Raw genomic sequence first — 21,216 nt, forward strand, 5'->3', positions numbered from 1 at the left:
CAACATTCCCAGAGAACAAGTAGGATACACTGAAAGCACTAGCCTGTGTATTTGTTTAGTTTGCTGTGCAATTACTCAGGTTACATGTTTATATAGATGTCAGAGTATGTGATATTAACACTGATATATCATTTGTGCTTCTTTTCTTGTACATAAATAATTTGGTTCAATTATATGTCATGCAGAAAATATGCTAAAAAAAAAAGCCTTTCCATTCCATTTTGTTTTATTCTAGGTAGAGCTGACTGGGAACAGCATTTATGAATATATCCACCCTGCTGATCATGATGAGATGACAGCAGTTCTGACAGCTCACCAACCCTACCACTCACACTTTGTACAGGGTAAGGGCAGGTATATTACTTCTCAGAGCAGTGTGATGTTGTAAAGTTGGTAAGGTTTGTAATGTACTGAAGGTAACTGACACTTTTCTTGCAGAATATGAGATCGAACGCTCCTTCTTCCTACGGATGAAATGTGTTTTGGCAAAGAGGAATGCGGGGTTGACGTGTGGGGGGTATAAGGTGGGTCTTGGTTCAAAGAAGAAATGGAGAAATGTACTTTTTAAATAAGATATGATATTATTATTATCCTTATTATTAGTCCTTCCGCAGTGGAGCTTACAATTCAGGTTGCCTGTCACATTCACACACACACTAAGGTCAATTTCTTTAGAAGAAAATTAGCTTGCCTTTTTGGAGTGTGTTCGGAAGCCCACAAAGACAAGGTAAAGAGGCATGCAGACTCCTTAGATAGTTGCAAGGCAACTTTCACAACCAAAAAGCCACTGTTGATATAAATTACACTTATGTATATACAAATAGAATACACATAGAATATACAACTAATTAAATTAAGTTATAGAGTAAAATTGTGCACACATCTGTGACCATGTGGTATCTACAGTGAGCTGTCCCAGAGGCAGGATACTTGTATATATGTATTTGAAATACTTAGCAGTCCCAAGCATTGCACATGTGTGATACAGCAGTTTAGTTAAAGGCTGTATGTTGGTCTGTTTGTGAAGCTGCATAGGGCAGTAGTTTACTGGAGGCAGCAGACTGGAGAATTTAGCTACCTCCTAATTCTGGTGTCTAACTGTCTAATTGATCTCATGGTTAGCATTATGCAGAAAGCAGAGGTGAAGATAAAACCTATTGTATCTCTTTGGTATTTTGCAGGTGATACATTGCAGTGGGTACCTGAAGATTCGCCAGTACAGTCTCGACATGTCGCCATTTGATGGTTGCTATCAAAATGTGGGCCTGGTGGCTGTTGGCCATTCCCTCCCTCCCAGTGCAGTCACAGAGATTAAACTTCACAGCAATATGTTCATGTTCAGAGCCAGCTTAGATATGAAGCTCATATTTTTAGATTCCAGGTAAGTTGGAAAAAAACAAAAAAGTGTTGTGTCTTGCGATTACTTTTCTTTGTCAGAGGTTAGAACCAGAGTCTATGGTGCAGCCTATACAGTGCATTAAGTCTAGTTAAATGCCAGCTTTACTATTCTGGAAAATCGCTTACTTGTTATTAGGGACATACTAATAGAGACAGCCGACCCAGTAGGCATTTTTTGACCTTGGATTTAGATACTCCATTGGGGTCCCTGTCTAATGCACAAATACCAAGGTTCAAAGGGTGCTAAAAATAAATGTTGGTTCTGTTAAGCAATCCAACCAGCCTAAATGGATACTTTTCTACTTTTCAGTGTACAAAGTCTTAATATGATAAAGCAGGGGGATCTGAGAATGCTTTGTGTTAACAACTATTTACTACTGAATGTTACTTTTTTGTAGGGTAGCTGAACTAACTGGATATGAGCCTCAAGATCTGATTGAAAAGACTTTATATCATCATGTCCATGGCTGTGACACATTTCATCTTCGCTGTGCACATCACTTATGTAAGCAACTTAGGTTTAGACAATTCTGTATTCAATTTTCAGCAGTGGCCGTTTCTGTGCATAGTACGTTGGTATGGATAAAAGCATCTGTATCGACATTTATTTTAACAAGCGACCTGTCTGTGAATTTTATATTCAGTGGGATGTACCATATTGTACTTTATTTACTAACTGAATAGCCAGAAAAAGAATGAGGGACTGATTTACAAATAAACTGTACCCAGTAGCATAACTAGAGGACCACAGGCCCTGGTGCAGAAACTGAGATACATGTGCAATTTAGCACTCATAATGGTATAGCTTAAGATGGCCGTTGGGGCAAAGATCCTATACACAAGTGCAACTGAGCACTTGCCCACAAAGACACTGGATTTGGGTGAAAAAATGCTGCATTGTGAGTAAAGAACTTGGTCTGTGGTTATAAATTACCATTATAGACTTTGCTATAAAGCTATTCTAACAGACCACACAATTCTTTTAATTCTTTTAAAATTAGACTTCTTTATGCCTCTAAAGACATTCCTATTAGCTTAAAAATTAATGTTCAGTTATGAGGATTAAGTACAATATTTGTACTTTCCATATGGCAGCTCTAAAAATGCAATCTATTTTTTCTTCAATACTACAATTCTAATCATCTTCAGTAAACCAGACTACCTGTTTTGCACAATATTTATATTGTATCATGATTTCAACATTTCTGATAATTAGGTAGCAAGAGGACAAGGTAGATGTACCTACTAGCATTCTGATGTACTTTTCTGTGCTTTCTTGGCAGTGCTTGTAAAAGGACAGGTCACCACCAAGTACTACAGGTTCCTGGCTAAGCATGGTGGCTGGGTGTGGGTACAGAGTTATGCCACCATTGTACACAACAGCAGGTCCTCCAGACCCCACTGTATTGTCAGTGTGAATTATGTTCTAACGTAAGTAACCTCTGAACAAGAAAACTATCATGAATGTCTAGAATTCTGTCCTCCTCAGGCAGTTAACTGGACCTGATTCCAGTCTGTCACTGTACTAAGGAAAACAAGTAAATTTATATCCTGTTCTTGATGGTTCACGCATTAAAGTAGGGAGGTTTTTATACCAGCACTTATCAAACAGGACATCTGGTTTTCTTCTCGGTATCAATGTTCAGCTGGCTTAATTTCAACCAGATTGGCCAATAAATCCCCTTTTTAATCTTTTACTTATTTATTATAAAACTGTGGTTAGAAGTCATTGATGTGCACACATTTGACAGAAATCTGGCTCATAACTGCATAGCATAAGTCGGATAGAGATTATTTGCCATGGGAATCTGTATACTGTAGTGAGACCACACTGTAAAAGAAAGAAACCCCATCCATTCTGTGCTGAGTGCACCTACACAACATGGACTTTTGCAAGTAGCTTGTGTCATCATAATTGCATTTCTGAACACTTTTTCCAAAGACATTTAAGCAGCATTCAGCATTAAAACTTTTTTACTCACCTCAGGTACTCCCAGAGATTATTTGGGGATCCTGGGAGCTGTAGTTCAGCAAAAGCTGCATCACTGCAGACTGATGTCCTTTTGCATTTTTTTAGAGCTGGTTAACCAGCCTAAGCTAGTATTTATCAAATCCCACTTGAATAAACTCATTTGTTTTTGAACGTTAAATGTCACCTCTGTTCAAACCATGCAGCATGGGAGAAGACTGCAGATATATCTGAAATATTCGGGTTTGCTAATTTAACCTTGCCCAAAACACAACATCCTATTAGCTCTTAAATAAAGGATATTGTGCGATTTGTACTACTTATTTCTGGTCAGAAAGTAATCACAGTAGGAAACTGCAGTAATGAAAGCATTAAAAGTCATTTTCCTTCAGCATGAGCAGTTCTTGCTTTGAAACTTTGTAGTTTTGAAATACTTGCAGTAAAGTTGCAGCTAATGAGCAACCTCATTAACACTAAGGGGCACATTTACTTACCCACGAACTGGCCGACTGCGTCCGATTGCGTTTTTTTCGTAATGATCGGTATTTTGCGATTTTTCGGAAAATTGTTGCGACTTTTCCGTTGCCATTCCGAATGTTGCGCAAAATGTGGCGATTTTTTCGTAGCGTTAAAACTTGCGCGAAAAGTCGCGACTTTTTCGTAGCCTTCGTGCAGAGTACGAAAGATTCGGATTCATTCAAGCTTCAGTATGGTGACTTTTCTTGGGCCAGGTTGGAGCTGCAGGGTGCCATTGAGTCCTATGGGAGGCTTCCAAAATCATGCTAAGTCTGAAAGTTTCGCCCGCCGCTTACGAGCGCTCAATACGAAAAAGTCACGACAAGATACAAGCGCATCGTAATGGCTACGAAAAACTCGCGTTTTTTCGCGCAAATCGTATTGGTAACGAAAAAGTCGCGACAATTTCCAAAAAGTCGTAAAGGCGCCGAAAAAATCGCAAAAAAGACGAAAAAGTCGCAAAATCTTCGTTTTCCAATCTGAATTTTTCCAATTCGGTTCGGATTCGTGGGTTAGTAAATGTGCCCCTTAATGTGTATACATATTATAGGAAAGGCAAAAAAAACATATAATTGTGTGAAAAACTAATTGATATTAAACAAGTTAGTATACACACCACAGTATAATAATATTTTGTTGTCAGATTTTTAGCAAAAGAAACATTTTAAAAGTAGTATTATGAATAGTAAATCAATACAGAAATGTGCAATATTCTCATGAAAAAAAAATAAAATAACTTGCCACATGCACTAAGAGACATTATCATTTTTAGGAATAGACTTCTAGAGGTCATATTCTTTACTCTTCAGATAAAGGTAGCAATCCAGTCACCTGTTGTTCATCTAATTTTCTCAACTTTAGTTTATATTTGTTTTAGCAACTGTTGGTAAAGCCTTGGTGAGTGGGTCTTTAATTGGTTCTTTTATTGGGACTTTAAATTAATATTATATTTTTTGAGATTCTTCTTGTTTGAATAAGCCTTTCGTGTATCACTTGAAATGTGTTATATATATAATTCTTAATTTTGTTTCGATTTAGTATTGTGGAATGGTCATTAAGTTTAATATGTTTTTTAAGATACTTTTGGTTAGTGGGCTCAGTTCTTTGTAGAAATAGATGATAGAAATAGATGATAGAAATAGATGATAGAAATAGATGAGGACTGAATTGAAAAGATATGGGAGAGATAGGGAATACAAAGAATGGAGAATGAGTAGAGTGGAGTGTAGCAGAACATAAAAAGATATGTGTGAATCCAAATTAAATATAAAACTGGGCAACTGACTGCAGGATTTGAGTATTAAAAACAATTTTTTTTAAAATCATTCCATGGAAAAACCATGACGACATGCACTGCAGAAGGTGAGTCTATATCATAGTAAGGGTATTTTGGCCTTTTGTATAGAAATATTTTACAGTGTAATGGAAACGTTGAGCTACTAATGAAGTTTTAGCTAGGTAGTTCACCTTTAAGTTAACTTCTAGTATCTTATGAAATGGCCAGTTCTTAGCAACTTTTAAATTTTTTAGTGTTTTTTAAGTATTTGCTGTCCTCTTCTGACTTTTTCCAGCTTTTAAAAGGGAATCTCTGACCCCTGAGCAGCCAAAAACCGTTGCTCTTTGAGGCTACAATTTCATTGTTATTTTTACTTTTTATTACGTATATTTCTATTCAGCCCACTCCTGTTCATATTTCAGTTTCTCAGTCAAACCACTGACTGTTTATTAGGGTTATTTGGACCATCATTTAAAAAATCACTCTGTACAACATAGTAAAATTAATTTAAAGGGGAACATTGCAACTGTTACTGTATCTTGTATTTATTTGTATTTATTGTTATACTTTGTATTTATCTATTATCTTATTAATCCCCTGTTTGTATTAATGTTTTCTACTGTACAGCGCTGTGTACATAAGTAGCGCTTTATAAATAAAAATATACATACATACATACATACATACAACTCCTTTCCCCTTTCTGCACGTCATGACATGGTTATTTGTCTGCATCTGTCCTGCATCAAATATCCCATGTAATCCTAACACTTGTAAAAAAGTTCAACAAAACCTGACCTGCCAATTTATGACATTTCCAGTCATTACCCACTTATGTCAAGTGATGAAGAGCCAATACTTGAAATGGGTCTTAGCACTCTGTATCTCTTTTGGTACAAGGTTACCTTTTACATCACAGATCAGAGATTTTATAGACTTTAGGATCAAGCTCCCCTTTCTGGTTCTATATTTGTCTAGAGCTCTTGGAATACAGATATATGAAAATATTGTTGTATCAGCCACCCTGCTGTACATCTAGGAACATTCAGGACAGCAGTTAAAAAATTACTCAAAATCTCATTACAGATTTCTTTCAATTTAAGTCCTCCATCAGCTACTTCATGTACTCCTTTAACAGACCTTCACATAATGCTTGGGTCTCCTTTTTGTTGCATGTTCCTGAATTGAACTGTTACACTGTTTGTGCATTTGTTATTTCTTTGAACTATAATGGTGATATCCACGACATTATATTTGTCCCTGCAAAAAAGACCCTAGCTTACAGATGAGCTGCTGTCTATGAAAGTGCATTAATGTTGAACTTTCATACAGTTGCAGCTGCATATAAAATCCACATGCTTCATGTTTGAAGTAAATGTTAGGGGAGTTTCACATTACCTTTTGGTGTCCTATATAAACATATTCTAAGCAATTTTTTAATTGGTCTTCATCGTCAGCAAATGCAGTGAAAAACAGAAATACTGAACTCAAGAATATTTTTTGAAAACATGAAAAGTTATAATTTATTAAGAAAAGAACATTAAAATTCACATAAAAAGCTCTGGTGAGTTTCTATAGAAATTAATGGCAATTGTCTCTAAATATTTCAAACAACTTTTATTTTATTTATTTTTTCCCAGTTTATTAGAATGACAGGGATTTTAGTCCAACTGAAAATGAATGGAACAACGTATTTTTTATTTTTTTGTGTGCTACTTTACACTGTGACTGTTTTGTCCAAATACACTATACTAAATATGCTAGTGCTTGAGGGAAAAGTTTTGTCTCTTTTTCCTGCAATATTGTTTTTTTCTGCAAACACAAAAATGGATTAATATGCCTCTAGTTATTAATATTATTTTATATCGGAGAATAAACACGTGCTTATGCAAGCAGTTTGGCAATAGGTAACATACCATTTTCTATCAGACAAGCCAGTTAACCTTGACCTATTTATCTGCTTAAAATAATTTGTGTTTAAGGATTTCCTTCGAGATCTGTGTGGGCCCTACATTTTAGTAGTCAGTGTTCAATTGGAAAGTAAACATACATTCAGTATGTTCCATATACATCAGTCCCCTGAGATGTTCTGCCTCTAGCTCCTATGGAAGGACAATGAAAGCAACTGTAATATAGTTCTACAGAAAATAATATGCAGAATGTATCTCCTCGCTTTCATAAAATACTACTCTAAGGAAAACCCTCTGGGTATCCAGTAAGAGAAGTGAGAAAATGCTATAAGCCACTTGAATGATTTAAACAAAACAATACATATTTGCTTTCCTAGGAAAACCCAGGAGAGTGGAGCTGCTTCTTAAGCTAGCAGGGACATATGAGAGCTTGCTGCTTGGAAACAAGTGTATGCATTCTATAGGGTTGTAAACACATAGGCCCTATGTACTGTGGTCTTAAAGACAGTGTCAGAAATCCAGTAGTAAACATTGATTCGGTATTGATTAGTTTATCCATATTAAAGGGTGAACTACATGGTGGATCAACCTAAATGCTAAATTCACCCATAATTTGTACTCTGTGTTTTAAGGCTTATGACACATATTCCATATTCCCCCGTCATATTTCACATTTTATTGTCTTGATTGGGAAATGTGCAGTGCAGATACTGGCACATTTCAGCTCATACCAATATTCTATTGTTTGTTTTTGGGTTAAAAATCACCAGTTCCAGTGTTGGAGGTGGCAATGGAATTCCTGGTTAGGAAGACATGCCCCTTGTGCCTTAGGGTGTAAGAAGCACAGCTGAATCTTGGTATATTACAGTGCTCTTTATAGACTGTTAAAATGCACATTCCCCAATTCCCACTGATGAAATAAATCACACCAGCAACACATGCAAAAATCATAGTGCATTCAAGCAAGTGACCTCACACATGCACACACAAACACATTGAGTTTTTCTGTAAATCCTTAATCCTTTGGTTATGTTAAGGCTGTTCAAAGCAGGGGATTCTGATATCTGCCTTAGTTTCTATATACTGACACTCTAATGCAATGAGAGACTGATAAAATACTCTCTATGGGGCCATCTGTCAAATTCTCCCAGCTGTAAAAACAAGAAAAAGCGGAAGGAAAAAAAATCACTAGATTAATCAAGGAAAGATATTTGTCTTTTATAGTTTTCCTTTGTAAATCTCCATTTAAATGCATTATAAGCTCCAGTTGAGCACAAGAAATGGTATGTTAAATATATAGTGATATTTTTTTATTAACTCTTAGATGATTTAAAGTTAAATAGGTTTCAACTTTAGTATGTTTAAAAACTACAAACGAGTCTTACCAGCACATTCCTGTAAGAATGTGCTGTAAGAGGGTTGTCAATGAAAGTTTGGGATATGTGTTTTTATGTGTTTTTTCTAAACATAGAAGATTTGAGCTATATCATTATAGCAATTGAACTAAAGTAATCTGTTTTTGTTAGAAAGATTACTTAAAAACATTTGGGGTCTACAGTTTCTTGGGGATTCGTTAAAAAATTATTGCAGATGAAATTTCTGATGCTTGCCTTATTTAAACATAAATCATGCAAGAAGAGACTACAAATGCCATAATGCTCTATATGGTCTTCAGAGGTTACTTGTACCTTTGAAGAATGGAATGTACCCTTGTGGTAGATGCAACCCGTCCATCCCTATTCCAGACGCAGGTTTGAAATAAAGGGTTATTATACATCTGACTCAGAATATGTGGTCTATTTGCTTAAGTGTCTGTGCAGACTTGCATATGTGGGGGATGCAATTCAACCAGTACGTGATATGATTAGTCAACACAAATCCACTATTAGGAAGGAGGTGGTGAAGTTACCGGTTCCTGCACATTTTTACACAGCTCACCATACTGCATCTGAGCTGATATTTCTTGTGATAGTCTATTGCCAGATTCATAATCTGCAGACATTGCATCCACAGGGGCCTTAGCCTACACAGTGCAAGTAAAACATTTCCTTTTTTGTTGCTATATATATATATATATATATATATATATATATATATATATATATATATACTGGAACAAGGGCAGCACTCCTAGTATTCAAAGACATTTTTTTTGGCTCACAATTCTTTAAATCCTAGGAGTGCTGCCTTGTTCCTGTGCATTTCTTTGGTACTATCACCCATGTTTTTTTGCTGCAAATGGTGTGCATCCTATGGACTATTATGTGTCATATATATATATATATATATATATATATTTATATTATAAAAAGTTTTACAGTATCTGCCAAATCTGAAAAAAATAAAGACATTTAGGTTTTCTTAAAAACCACATTTACCTACTGCTGTGAATAAATGACAAGTACATTGCTTAATAGGCCTGGAGGGAGTTAAATAGATTAGTAAGCAGCAGTAGCAAGATCAATGATTTTGTTCATCAGAATAAACAGATCGGTGAAGTAATTATCTTAATTGATTTGTTGAAAGATTACTTGAAAAAAATGCTAATTTAAGTTGATTATAGCATGCTTTTTCTTGTGCATCATAAGCAATTACACATGATCCTGTAAAAATAGATTTTAATTAGGGCAAATTAGGAAAGAACTGAATTATCGTATTTCTAGGAAACCGACACAGGGTGCTTAAATCTTTAGGAAAATAACTTATGCCATTTAAAGTTGTCTTCACAAGAAAAAAAAAAAGTTTTCTTTAATTTGTTTTTGAAGAAGTTGTATACACTTATGTTCAACTTAAGTCCATCAACTGGCATTGTAACACCACAAAACAAAAATTCACAACAAAAATCTGCACAGGGCTTGATTCATCATTAGTCAGAAAACAGTTTACTGAAAGAACTTAACAGACTACCTTTAGGAGCACTCGCACTGCACCTGATCTGGAAACTAGCACTTATATTGTAGTGTCACCCACTGTGACCTACAGCACTTATATTTGCCTACTTGTGTCTGTAAGTTACCCTCCCATATAGATTGTAAGCTCTATGGGGCAGGGACCTCCATCCTCTTGTGTCTTATTGCAACTATTTATTTGTGTTTATTGTAATACTTTGTATTTATCTATTATCTTGATAACCCTCTGTTTGTATTAATGTATTCTATTGTTCAGCGCTGCGTACATAAGTAGCACTTTTGTATAATGCTCTTTAGAGAGAAAGAAGGGAAAGGCAATTTTTTAAATTTCCTGGTATTTATAAAATGCAGACGCATTTCTGCAGCTATCTCAAAAAACTCATAAAAATAATGACCCACAGCTTAGTTTTATTCAGCACTCCCTTCTGCAGCTTGCTTTAAGTAATAGTTAAGTGTCTGTGTAGCCTTCCCTTTTGGTTTGTGATCACTGTTCCCTTTACCTGATAGAGCACTTTCAGTGTTGACAGCATGATTTTCAATTGAATCATTGTTTTAAGAAACTTATCTACACCATTACCAACAACTGATTATGAATAGTGTAGGCCTCTTATACTGCATTAGAGCCTAATATAAAAAATACAGAACTTTATTGCCTTATTTTGTAGATCTAAATTTATACTCATGAACAGTTGTCTTCATAATGTTGTATTTTGCAATTTTTTCTACATAAAGAGAAACATAGTTGCCTTGCCAGAGGTCATAAAAGATGTATCGCTGTCAATTGAGGACTCTTTAGTAGAGAAATAATGGTGTCCATTGAGCAAAGTACTTAGTTGATTTAATTTTTGAAAGAAATTTGGTTTCCCTTAGCCATTCTAATTTAAAACTGACAGAGAATTACTAAAGAAAACACCATGGAATGTAAAATCTGATGTAGACATATTTATAAATGCTGATTGAAATGAAAATTGAAGAAATTACGGACATCTGCACTGTTATTCATAAAACAGTGACTCAGTGTGTGGATAAGAACTATTTGCATTTGGCAAATCAGAAGATTGTTTTAGGAGTTTAAATAAAAGAGCATAATGCATATTTAGTCAAGCATTACTGTACTAAGGCATTAAGTAGATTAGAAATAAATGAAAGCAATTAAGGGACCTGTCTCAGAAATGTAATATATCAGAGACATGAATCGACTGTTTGCACAAAACATTATAACTGGCTGCAGATGAGATTTAATCAAGTATGTGTATTCTACATCGTTTGTGTTCAGAAAAAATAATTAATGAGCAAAGACTTCAAGCAATCCCAGTTTGAAGGAATCCATGATAAGCAAAAATCTTTTTTGAATAACAAAAGACAGCAATCTTCAACTTATTTATTCTATTACAAAAGAAGTCCATAGTGTTCTATATACATATGACATGCTAGCTATATATACAAAACAAACGTATCTAACATCTTTAAAAATATAACATTTTAGCAAATAATTTATTACAACTTCTGTGAATCCACCAGGAGGTAGGCATACAGGTATCGCATTCCATGCAAATAATATAATTATTGGTCCAGGTGATAAATGAGTGTTAATCTCTTTACAGCAATGATATAATGAAATGAATGAGAAAGATATTCCACTGATTTCAAAGGCCTCATGCACATGGGCATGGTAGGGATCATAGAATTTATTGTACATTCATAAATCTGAAATAAGGTTCTGGTACTATTATGTTGAACCCATTTGGTTGGCTGATGGTTGAAACTGGTGAGAAAGCAACTAATAATCTCAAAACATGTTTCTCAATAATTTTGGATAAAAGGTCACTCCTTCAGATGATGGACTTCTTATTTAAATCTCCTTTACAAAACAACATTTGGAAAAATGTTTTTGTTAAGAAGCTATATAACTCATTTCAAGGAAAAATACTAATTTAGACAAATTAAATCCTCCCTTCCCTAAGGTTTCGAGATTATATATTGTATTTAAACATAAGTGATAATTTTTCATCTATAAAGACAGCTAATTCAATTGTTCAATGACATCTTTAATAGGGATACAGAATACAAAGGACTACAGCTATCTTTGGATCAAGTTACAACAAAGCCACCATTTTCTTATACAAGCTCAAATCCAACCATAAATGACAGCAGAAAAAGCAGTAAAGCTCGACTCTCCAACACAAAATCTAAATCCAGAACATCACCCTACCCACAGGTACCTATTGCAAGTCTTTTGAGTTTTTTTTGCCATACATGTGCTTGAATTTTGTATGTATACAGAATATATCATATACATGAGATATATATATATATATATATATATATTATACCGGTATAATCTAAAAGGTAAAGGTATGGGATCTGTTATCCGGAAACCTATTAGCCAGAAAGCTCTGAATTATGGAAAGGTCATCTCCCATAGACTCTATTTCAATAAAATAATTAAACATTTTAAATCATATACCCTTTTTCTCTTTAATAAAAGAACAGTACCTTGTACTTTGTCCTCACTAAGATAGAATTAAACCTTATTAGAAGTAAAACAATCCTACTGGATTTATTTAATGTTTAAATAATTTCTTAGTAGGTTTAATGTATGGAGATCCAAATTAGATCCCAGGAGATAGACCCACGGAAAACCAAGGTCCTGAGCACTCTGGATAACTGGTCACATACCCATATCAGGGTAATGTTTAAGCTGTTACTCCAGAGTTTTCGCTTGTCATCTTTTACTGTTATGAATTTGTTTGTCTTTTCTCAGAGTTCTTTATACAATTCACAAGTGTGAATTTTCTCCTTGTTCAAATGCGGCAAAAGTTGTGTAGTCACTTAATCGTAATTATGCCATTGCAAGCATAATGTGCCAAAATATTGCTGCTTTAGATACTTTAATTATTACAGCATATGTTCCGTATACAATTGTAACAAGGAAAATACAGCTATATATATAGCTAATCTGTTTTACATCTACAGTAAGAGCTTTGTTTTTCATTTGTGTTCCAGTTTGACATAATTCTTTCTAAAAGAAAATCTCTGTATTATTCCATGTATTTTATGTAAGCTTATGCATTTGTACTATTTTCAAGTTATCAAATTACACAAACAACTTGTAGCAGGAGGCTGATAAGAGGTAACATATTATTTTAATGAAAAGCTAGTGCAGGGCATAATGTCACTTGCTGGGAGTGTTATTTCTCATGTGCAAGAAGGTATCATTCTGATCTCGGCAAATTGGTATTTTGATTACTCTGTATTAAGGTTCTAAAAATTAAAGTTTTAAAATTAAAATGACACCAGAGTGCCAATATGTAGTGTGCATCCTTCAGTTCAATAGAAAGATTAAGCTAAGCACATCTGAAATATAGACTTTTTTTTTCTACTTTCATTTAAAGGACCTATCACACTGAGCATGCAGTACATTTTTATGAAGCAGCTCTCTGAACTTTCTACAATTTTCTACAATACTGAATTTCTAATGACCATTAAATATAGAGCACAAAAAAGGATATATATATACATACAGGTATAGGACCTGTTATCCAGAATGCTCAGGACCAAGTGGATCTCCATCCCTTAAGTCTACTAAAAAATTAATAAAACATTAATTAAACCCAACAGGATTGTTTTGCATCCAATAAGGATTTTTTATATATTAGTTGGGATAAATTACAAGGTACTGTTTTATTACTACAGAGAAATATATATATATATATATATATATATATATATATATATATATATATATATATATATATATATATACATTACTCACTCTCATTCTTAAAAAGTCTTATATATATAATATGTTCATGGTTTTTTTTAATCATATGTGTGTCCATGTGACTAATGGATTCAGAATCTGAGTAACTAAAAAACACTATCCCCCATATGTAAAAAAAGCAAAAAGTTTTGCCTAGGAGCAGTAACCCATAACAACCAATAAGATGCTGGGTTTTAAACAGGTGACCAGAAAATGCTACTTACTGATTGATTGCTATAGGTGATAAGAAGCATAGCACACTTTGCTTCTAATATTACATTAGCCCATATAACTATAATAATTAAATTAATTTCAGTTAAAACCACCAATTCTGAAAGATGCATTAAGAAACACGATTTATTTTTTAATATTCCTCTTCTGATGGAAATTAGCGAAGAATGTGAAATTATATTCTTGTCTGTCTTTCTGTCTGTCTATCTATAGGGGCTTCAGTGTCCATGTAAAGTATACAGTGTAAAGTACACTATAAAGTTATATTATATTATAGAAATAGCCTAAAAAACTACAAGCCACACTAAAGTTAAAGTATTTTCTAGTACTACATTAAAATATGCATACTTTTATAAACAGAAATGCAGCTATACAACAAGTTTTTAAAAAAAAAATTACAGGGACTATATAAGTATCCCTTTAGACTTTTTAAAAAGTTTGCTTTTAAACTGGGTGACATTATCCCCGAGAGAGTCTTTCTAAGCCTCTGTAATGGACTCATTAAAAAAATCGACCACTAACACATATCACATGGTTCCAAAGTTAATTCTTTCTTCAGTTGTCACATTTGTGTTGAAAGATTTATACCAATAAGCTATTCATAATATTTTAGAATCTCTACAGAAGTCTTTGATAAATGTTCCACTCTACAGGAGTATTAGTAATATATTTCATGGAATATAAATTCCAAAAGAGTTGACTTGTTAAGACTTTCTGTATGTTAGATATGCCTTTTTATAATATTTCTCAGTGAAATTGTCATAAAACGTTAATACATCACTTTTATATTTACATTGTAAGAGCATTTGCCCCCTGTTTGCCTTTAGTTCAGCAAATACTTCTTTTCATATGAAGGCCGGCTGTTACCAAAGGAATTCATTGTTTGCATTTAGTGAAAACTAGAATTATATAGTCCATAATATTAAAAGAGAGGTCAGGTGGCTGTAAGATCAAGCCAAATTGGTTCTATTAAACAGACCTTACACTGTTTCAGAATCTTTTATTTTTGTACTGTTCAATTACATACTAACTAAACTGTAGATGTATTGTGTACAGCCAGCTCATCAATAGTAACCTAACCAGTTTTTGTACCCAAATTTCTATTTCACTGCTTTCTCTTCTTCAAACCAAAACAATGTAAATATACATTTAGAAAAAATACCCACAGCCCATAAACTTTTATAACTGCACCTTATTTTTTCACCCTTGATTGCCTTCCCCTTAAATTCCCTAAAATATCTGCCATTCCAAAAAATCCAGAGTTTGAAACTGTGATTTATTGTTTATTGAACTGATTTAAAAAACAGTATTGTTCATTTACAGTTTTTCTGTTCCATTTCTTTATGAACTGTTCTATTTCCTTATCAAGCGTTCCATTTCCTACACTACATCACCTCTCAAATTACTGATCATCTTATCTGTGATAAGTTCTTGCTATTTCTTTCAAATAATAACATTGTGAATCTTCACCAACCTGAATTATACTTCTCCTCTATTCAGAAAGTCTTATTCAAATTAGCATTGCCCTCATTTAATATAATCTGACTAAGCATTTCTCAGTTCTGCTGAACTTCTAGTCAACTCTAAGATTTTTACACCACTGTCAATTGCTTTTTTGAAATATGTTTTCCAGATCTTTCATTGGTTTTTATCACTCAGCTCTTTTTATGGCTCATGCATTTGGTGGGTGGGTGAAAAACAAAATAAAAGTATATAGCAAAATGAGAAATGTCTGGAAGGTTTTACACCATTTACTAACTACATTCACTAACAAAAAATTAAAAATCTTTAAATTAATGACTAGACATGAGTTCATTCATGGTTTCAAAAAAATCTAAAACCATGAAAATGAGTTTATGAAAATGTTGCTAAATCTGCCCCTTAAAAGTCTTTAAAAATATGTAGCTAATACAATAAAAACACATTTGTGTCTGTTTATATTTGAATATGTATAATACTTATTTTATATATATATATATATATATATATATATAAAACAGTCCACACGACAGCACCACACTCCAAAATCTGCTGCTCTGCAGCTGCCCCTGTGCACGGGATATCATATAAATATCAAAATAAAACAGCCAGCACCAAGACCCTTATATATATATATATATATATATATATAATCAAGACAAAGAAACAGCTGCCTAGAATTGTATATTTTTGCATTATAAAATGCAAAAGCAGTGGAACAGTAATATATTTGTGTAAACTTCTGTAAAAATAGCTTTAACATTATAATTAACATTGTATTGTTACTGCTGCAAACATAGCATTGCTTAATAAAAGACAATTGATATTCACTGGGGAGCAATTTGTTAGGAACCACCCAATGAATGTAATTGCTAATCTTCGACCCTTGGCTGGTGCCTTTGTTCTCTGAAAAACAAACAGGCATTGGGTATGTATGCACCCCTATCTTCTAGTGTTTACCCTTTGGCAGTCTGGAACTGGTCACATGCATTTTAGTCACATTTTGTATGTTACTATACTGCACATGTGAACTTTACCTACAGCCTTCTTTACTGTTATTTGTAGCTATTTTTTGTGAACTTCTTTTTCTGCTGGTTTATGACATAGTCAGCAATAACCAGATTTTGGCAAAGGTAGTTTCTTTTAAGCTGACTGCTAGTGTTAACAACTACAAAGTTCAAACTTTAAAACTCCACCCCCATCAAATGGATCAACCTATGTGCAATTCTACTTATGTTTAGGTAATTTAATCTCCAGCCAATATATTTTTATAGATATTTTCAATCTCTTTGAAGTGGACATCCACCATCTGTGCAACCATGTTATAGTTAATGCAAAAAAAACATATTTTAACTTTCAGGTTTATGTTAGTAAACCATAAGATAAAAGAGATTTAGTGGCTGCCATCTGGCTTGAGTATAAGACATCTGTGGCATTTTTCACAGTGAAAATGTAAGTGGAAATGTAAGTGCAGTTATCCTAATTAAGGATAAAACATATTAACATATACTTTGTGTTCAAAATAAAGCTTTGTGATTGAAAACCTAATGCAACAAAACAAAATGCACTAGATACAGTCCTCCTTTTATTGCAAACCAGGTTATAATGTTAAGCAGTGCATCTTTTTAAAACACTGTCTAGTAAATTGTAGACATCCAGACAAAGCAGAAGAACCAAATCCTGTTCCCACAAATCGTTTGCTTCATCGTTTTTTATTCAGAGGATTATTGCTGCCATGAGCAATGATAGTTTCTCAAACTGACCAGAATTCTAATGAGACTGTCAGTAATCAGAATGTTACATGTCATATAAGCATTTTTCATGTTGACTGGCTCTGGTAATGATTATTTTTCTGCTTGTATGAAGAGCCTGAAATACAATCTGAGCACTTAAACTATAGCTTAATATATGGTTTATATATATTTTTAGTAGTTTGCTCCATTTATCACTGCAGTTGGCAAATCAAAGGATTCTGATTGCTTTTCACTTTGTTTTATCTTTTTTTTACTTATTTTAAGCTTAAATGTGCTATTGTTCTCTAGGATGCAAGAAACCCATGTTATTTTAGTCATGTAAAATCATAAATTGTATATAGACTCTTTTAGCTCTATTTCAATATTCCATAATTATATTTATTCCATTATAAGACCCACAAGCAACCACCTGTAAAATATAACTCAGTTTAGTGAGGTTATCTATAATGGTTGCTTAGTGATGTTGTTTGTTTCACATAACTCAAAAAATACAGCAGATATTAGAAATAACCTTGAATTTCCGTGACCCTTATTAAGAGTACCAGTACTTGGCCTGCAGCCTGGTGCATTTATATGTGGTCTTGGTACTTCTAAGTGTCTTCTAGTATCCCCATATTTTATAATAAGGGTACATTATTATCTATAAACTTAGATATTTATCTTTTAACGCATGTTTCAATTTCAACTTAATTAAACCCCGGTTTTTATTTAAAAATTATTTTGCAGTATTCTGGATTCCATACTGAACGATCTGAATCAGACCATGAAAGTCAATGGGGCGGTAGCCCTCTTACTGACACAGCTTCACCACAACTTCTTGATCCCATAGAAAGACCAAGCTCCCACCAACACGATGTATCTTGTGCATATAGACAGTATCCAGACCGAAGTGGCCTTTGCTTTGGATTTTCCATTGACCATTCAAGGTTAAGTGATGATAGACACCACCATAGTCAGTCGTGTGAAGGAGGCAGATGTGAGGCTGGCAGATACTTTCTTGGAAGTCCTCAGACTGGAAGAGAGACCTGGTGGGGTTCTCGATCTGTGTTGCCTGTTCCAAAGACCTCTCCAGATGGAAAAGACATATATGAGGCTACCATGCCACACATTGCATCAGGTCACAGAGCACATGGTAAGAATAAAAAGTAACTGGAAATCTATATGTAATTAAAGTTATAGTGTGGCGCACAGTTATCAAAATTTGATCTTTAGAATGTTTGTGTTGTTTTAAGAATTCACAAAAAATGGAAACTTCTGATTAAAGGAAAACTATACCCCCAAATAAATATTTAACCAACAGATATTTTATATTGTGTTAAGTGACCTATTAGAGAATCTCACCAAACTGGCACATATATATCAGTAAATATTGCCCTTTTACATCTTTTCCGTTGATCCACCATTTTGTGATGGGCTGTGTTGTGCGCCTTCACCAGAAATAATGCAGCTTTTATTATTTTTATGAAAATGGTTTATTTAGAAAAAGCAGGGTTTTACATATGAGCTTGTTTATGCAATATATTTTTATAGAGACCTACATTGTTTGGAGTTATAGTTTTCCTATAATTAAACATTTGCAGTTTGGTAGCTTAAAACATGAAAAAACAACTTCAACTTCTGACAAATTTTCAATGAATTTATACACTTAAATTGATTAATTCAAATGTTTATAAATCTTTTCCTATTTCTGTATTTCAGGGGAAAAAGAGAAATGTGTTACAAACCACTCAGCTGTTTTGTTACACTTACAGTTGCAATGCCCTCATATTTGCCTAAGCTTTAAGTCAGTGTGAAAAACTGAAAGCTCTGAATAGTTAGAGTAGCAGATGTGGTCCAAATTTTTATTTTGTCTAGTAATGCTAGTAAGCTACCTTGTGTTTGTAGAACAGGTATGGGATCTGTTATCCATAAAGCTCCGAGTTATGGGAAGGCCATCCCCCATAGACCCCACTGAATCAAATAATTACATCTGTAATAATGAAACTGTAACTTGTACTTGATCCCAGCTAAGATATAATTAATGCTTATTGGAGGCAAAACAATTCTATTGGGTTAATGTTTAAATAATTTTTTAGTAGAATGAAGATATGGTGATCCAAATTTTGGAAAGACCCCTTATTCGGAAAACCCCAGGTCCTGGACCTTCTGGACAACAGGTCCCATACATGTATATACTTGACCACAATTCAAATGTCTTTTTGTCTAATGATATATGTGAAGCAGTAATATGAGCTTTGTGTTTCATTCATGATTAATTTTTTTTCCACTATGTAGGAAGAAGTCATTGGGAAGAAGATAGTGTTGTCAGTTCTCCTGATCCAGGCTCTGCAAGTGAATCAGGGGATCGTTACCGCACTGATCAATATCAAAATAGTCATCATGAACCAAGCAAAATTGAAACTCTTATACGTGCTACCCAGCAGATGATTAAAGAGGAAGAAAGCAGAATACAGCTGCGCAAACCTAGTCCAGATCAGCTAACTACCATTAATGGAGCTGGTAAAAGAAACTCTGTTTGTTTTGCAAATTTTCACCAGCCACAGTTAACTGGAGTTGTGTGCCGTGGTCCACCTCTATCTAACTCGTCTCCTTGTGACCATGTTCAGCAACGGGATGGAAAAATCCTTAGTCCTCGTGACCACGAATATGAAAACAGCCCAAATGCTTTGTCAAGAATGAGTAGTCCAAATTCTGACAGAGTTTCAAAATCAAGTGTAACCATAGCAAAAGATTATTTACATGCAAATTTGTCCCCATCACCAGCAATGGACCATTCTGCATCCCCAAATTACTACAGTTCTCACAGGCAATATTTTGACAAACATACTTACACTTTTACTGGGTATGCTCTTGAACATCTTTATGACAGTGAATCTATTAGGAACTATTCATTGGGATGTAACGGAACACATTTTGATGTGACTTCTCATTTAAGGATGCAACAGGATTCTGCTCAAGTGCACAAGGGTACATCAGTAATTATTAGTAACGGGAGTTGATGATTTTCTCTGACCTGTATCAGGGTGTGTATTAAATGAAAAAGTGTATTTTTTGTTTTATCTCCCATTTTTTTCCAGCATTTGAGGAATAATAATGCAATAGAAATGGTAATGCAATTAGGAATTGGACTTATTTATTTAGAAAAAAATTAAATAGGGGGTAATGAATTGACTGGATCATCACAAAACCTTATATGTCATATATCTGCACCAGCCAGCTTTGCAGTTCATTCAAAGATCTAATAATTGCTGTGTTTTACAAATAGTATGTTATTGGTAACTGTGAATTGCATGTGCGCAACAAATACTTTTGCAAAAAAATAACCTATGCACTCAAAACTTGCAGAAATGTGGAATGTTTTTTTTATATGGTTATGTTTTGGCCTAACTCTTCCTAACAAATCAAACATAAAATGACAAAAGTGCACTTGACATTTTTCCCACAACTCCTACCTATATTGCTAAACATATATTTAAATTCTACTAAGTGTTTGTACTGAATTTAATATTTACAAAATTTATTTAAAAAAAACCTTTTTATTTGATCCAAATTTGGATGAGTTGGCAATATTCCTAAATTTGCATCATAACAATGTTTGAACTAAGTTTGAGAATATATTGTGTGGCTAAGTTGCACGTAGCACTATATATATATATATATATATATATATATATATCATTGGACTGTATTGCTATACAGTTTAGGTGGCACAGTAGGTCTGCACTTGATTTGGTAATTTTTAAAAATTTCCCCTTTCTCTGTAATAATAAAACAGATGGTAGCTAAGCTGAATGAATCCATATTGGTGGCAAAACAATCCTATTGGGTTTATTTAATGTTTAAATGCTTTTTTAGTAGACTTAAGATATGAAGTTCCTAGTTACTGAAAGATCCCTTAACAGGAAAACCCTAGGTACAGAGCATTCTGGGTAACAGGTCCCATACCTATAATGCTAGAAATGAAATATAAAGGTATTAAATAATGCTAAAAATAATCAGGAAAAGCTTGAA

General features: G+C 33.9%; 1 protein-coding gene across 3 annotated transcripts in view; it reads left to right on the top strand.

Moving 5' to 3' along the window:
• The window catches only part of sim1 (SIM bHLH transcription factor 1), a 44,460-nt gene extending 24,122 nt beyond the window's left edge, over window positions 1-20,338 (top strand). For all 3 annotated transcript variants that reach the window (XM_004914545.4, XM_002932141.5, XM_004914546.4), the window contains 8 exons: window positions 236-344; window positions 439-524; window positions 1,182-1,381; window positions 1,797-1,903; window positions 2,682-2,829; window positions 12,034-12,196; window positions 17,932-18,337; window positions 19,480-20,338. In XM_004914545.4, the coding sequence (XP_004914602.1) occupies window positions 236-344; window positions 439-524; window positions 1,182-1,381; window positions 1,797-1,903; window positions 2,682-2,829; window positions 12,034-12,196; window positions 17,932-18,337; window positions 19,480-20,204 (1,944 nt within the window). In that variant the 3' untranslated portion in view covers window positions 20,205-20,338. The remainder of the gene's footprint in view (window positions 1-235; window positions 345-438; window positions 525-1,181; window positions 1,382-1,796; window positions 1,904-2,681; window positions 2,830-12,033; window positions 12,197-17,931; window positions 18,338-19,479) is intronic.
• The last annotated feature ends 878 nt before the right edge of the window (window positions 20,339-21,216 follow it).

The sequence above is a fragment of the Xenopus tropicalis genome, chromosome 5, assembly GCF_000004195.4.
Source record: "Xenopus tropicalis strain Nigerian chromosome 5, UCB_Xtro_10.0, whole genome shotgun sequence".
In the NCBI taxonomy this organism is placed as follows: Eukaryota; Metazoa; Chordata; class Amphibia; order Anura; family Pipidae; genus Xenopus; species Xenopus tropicalis.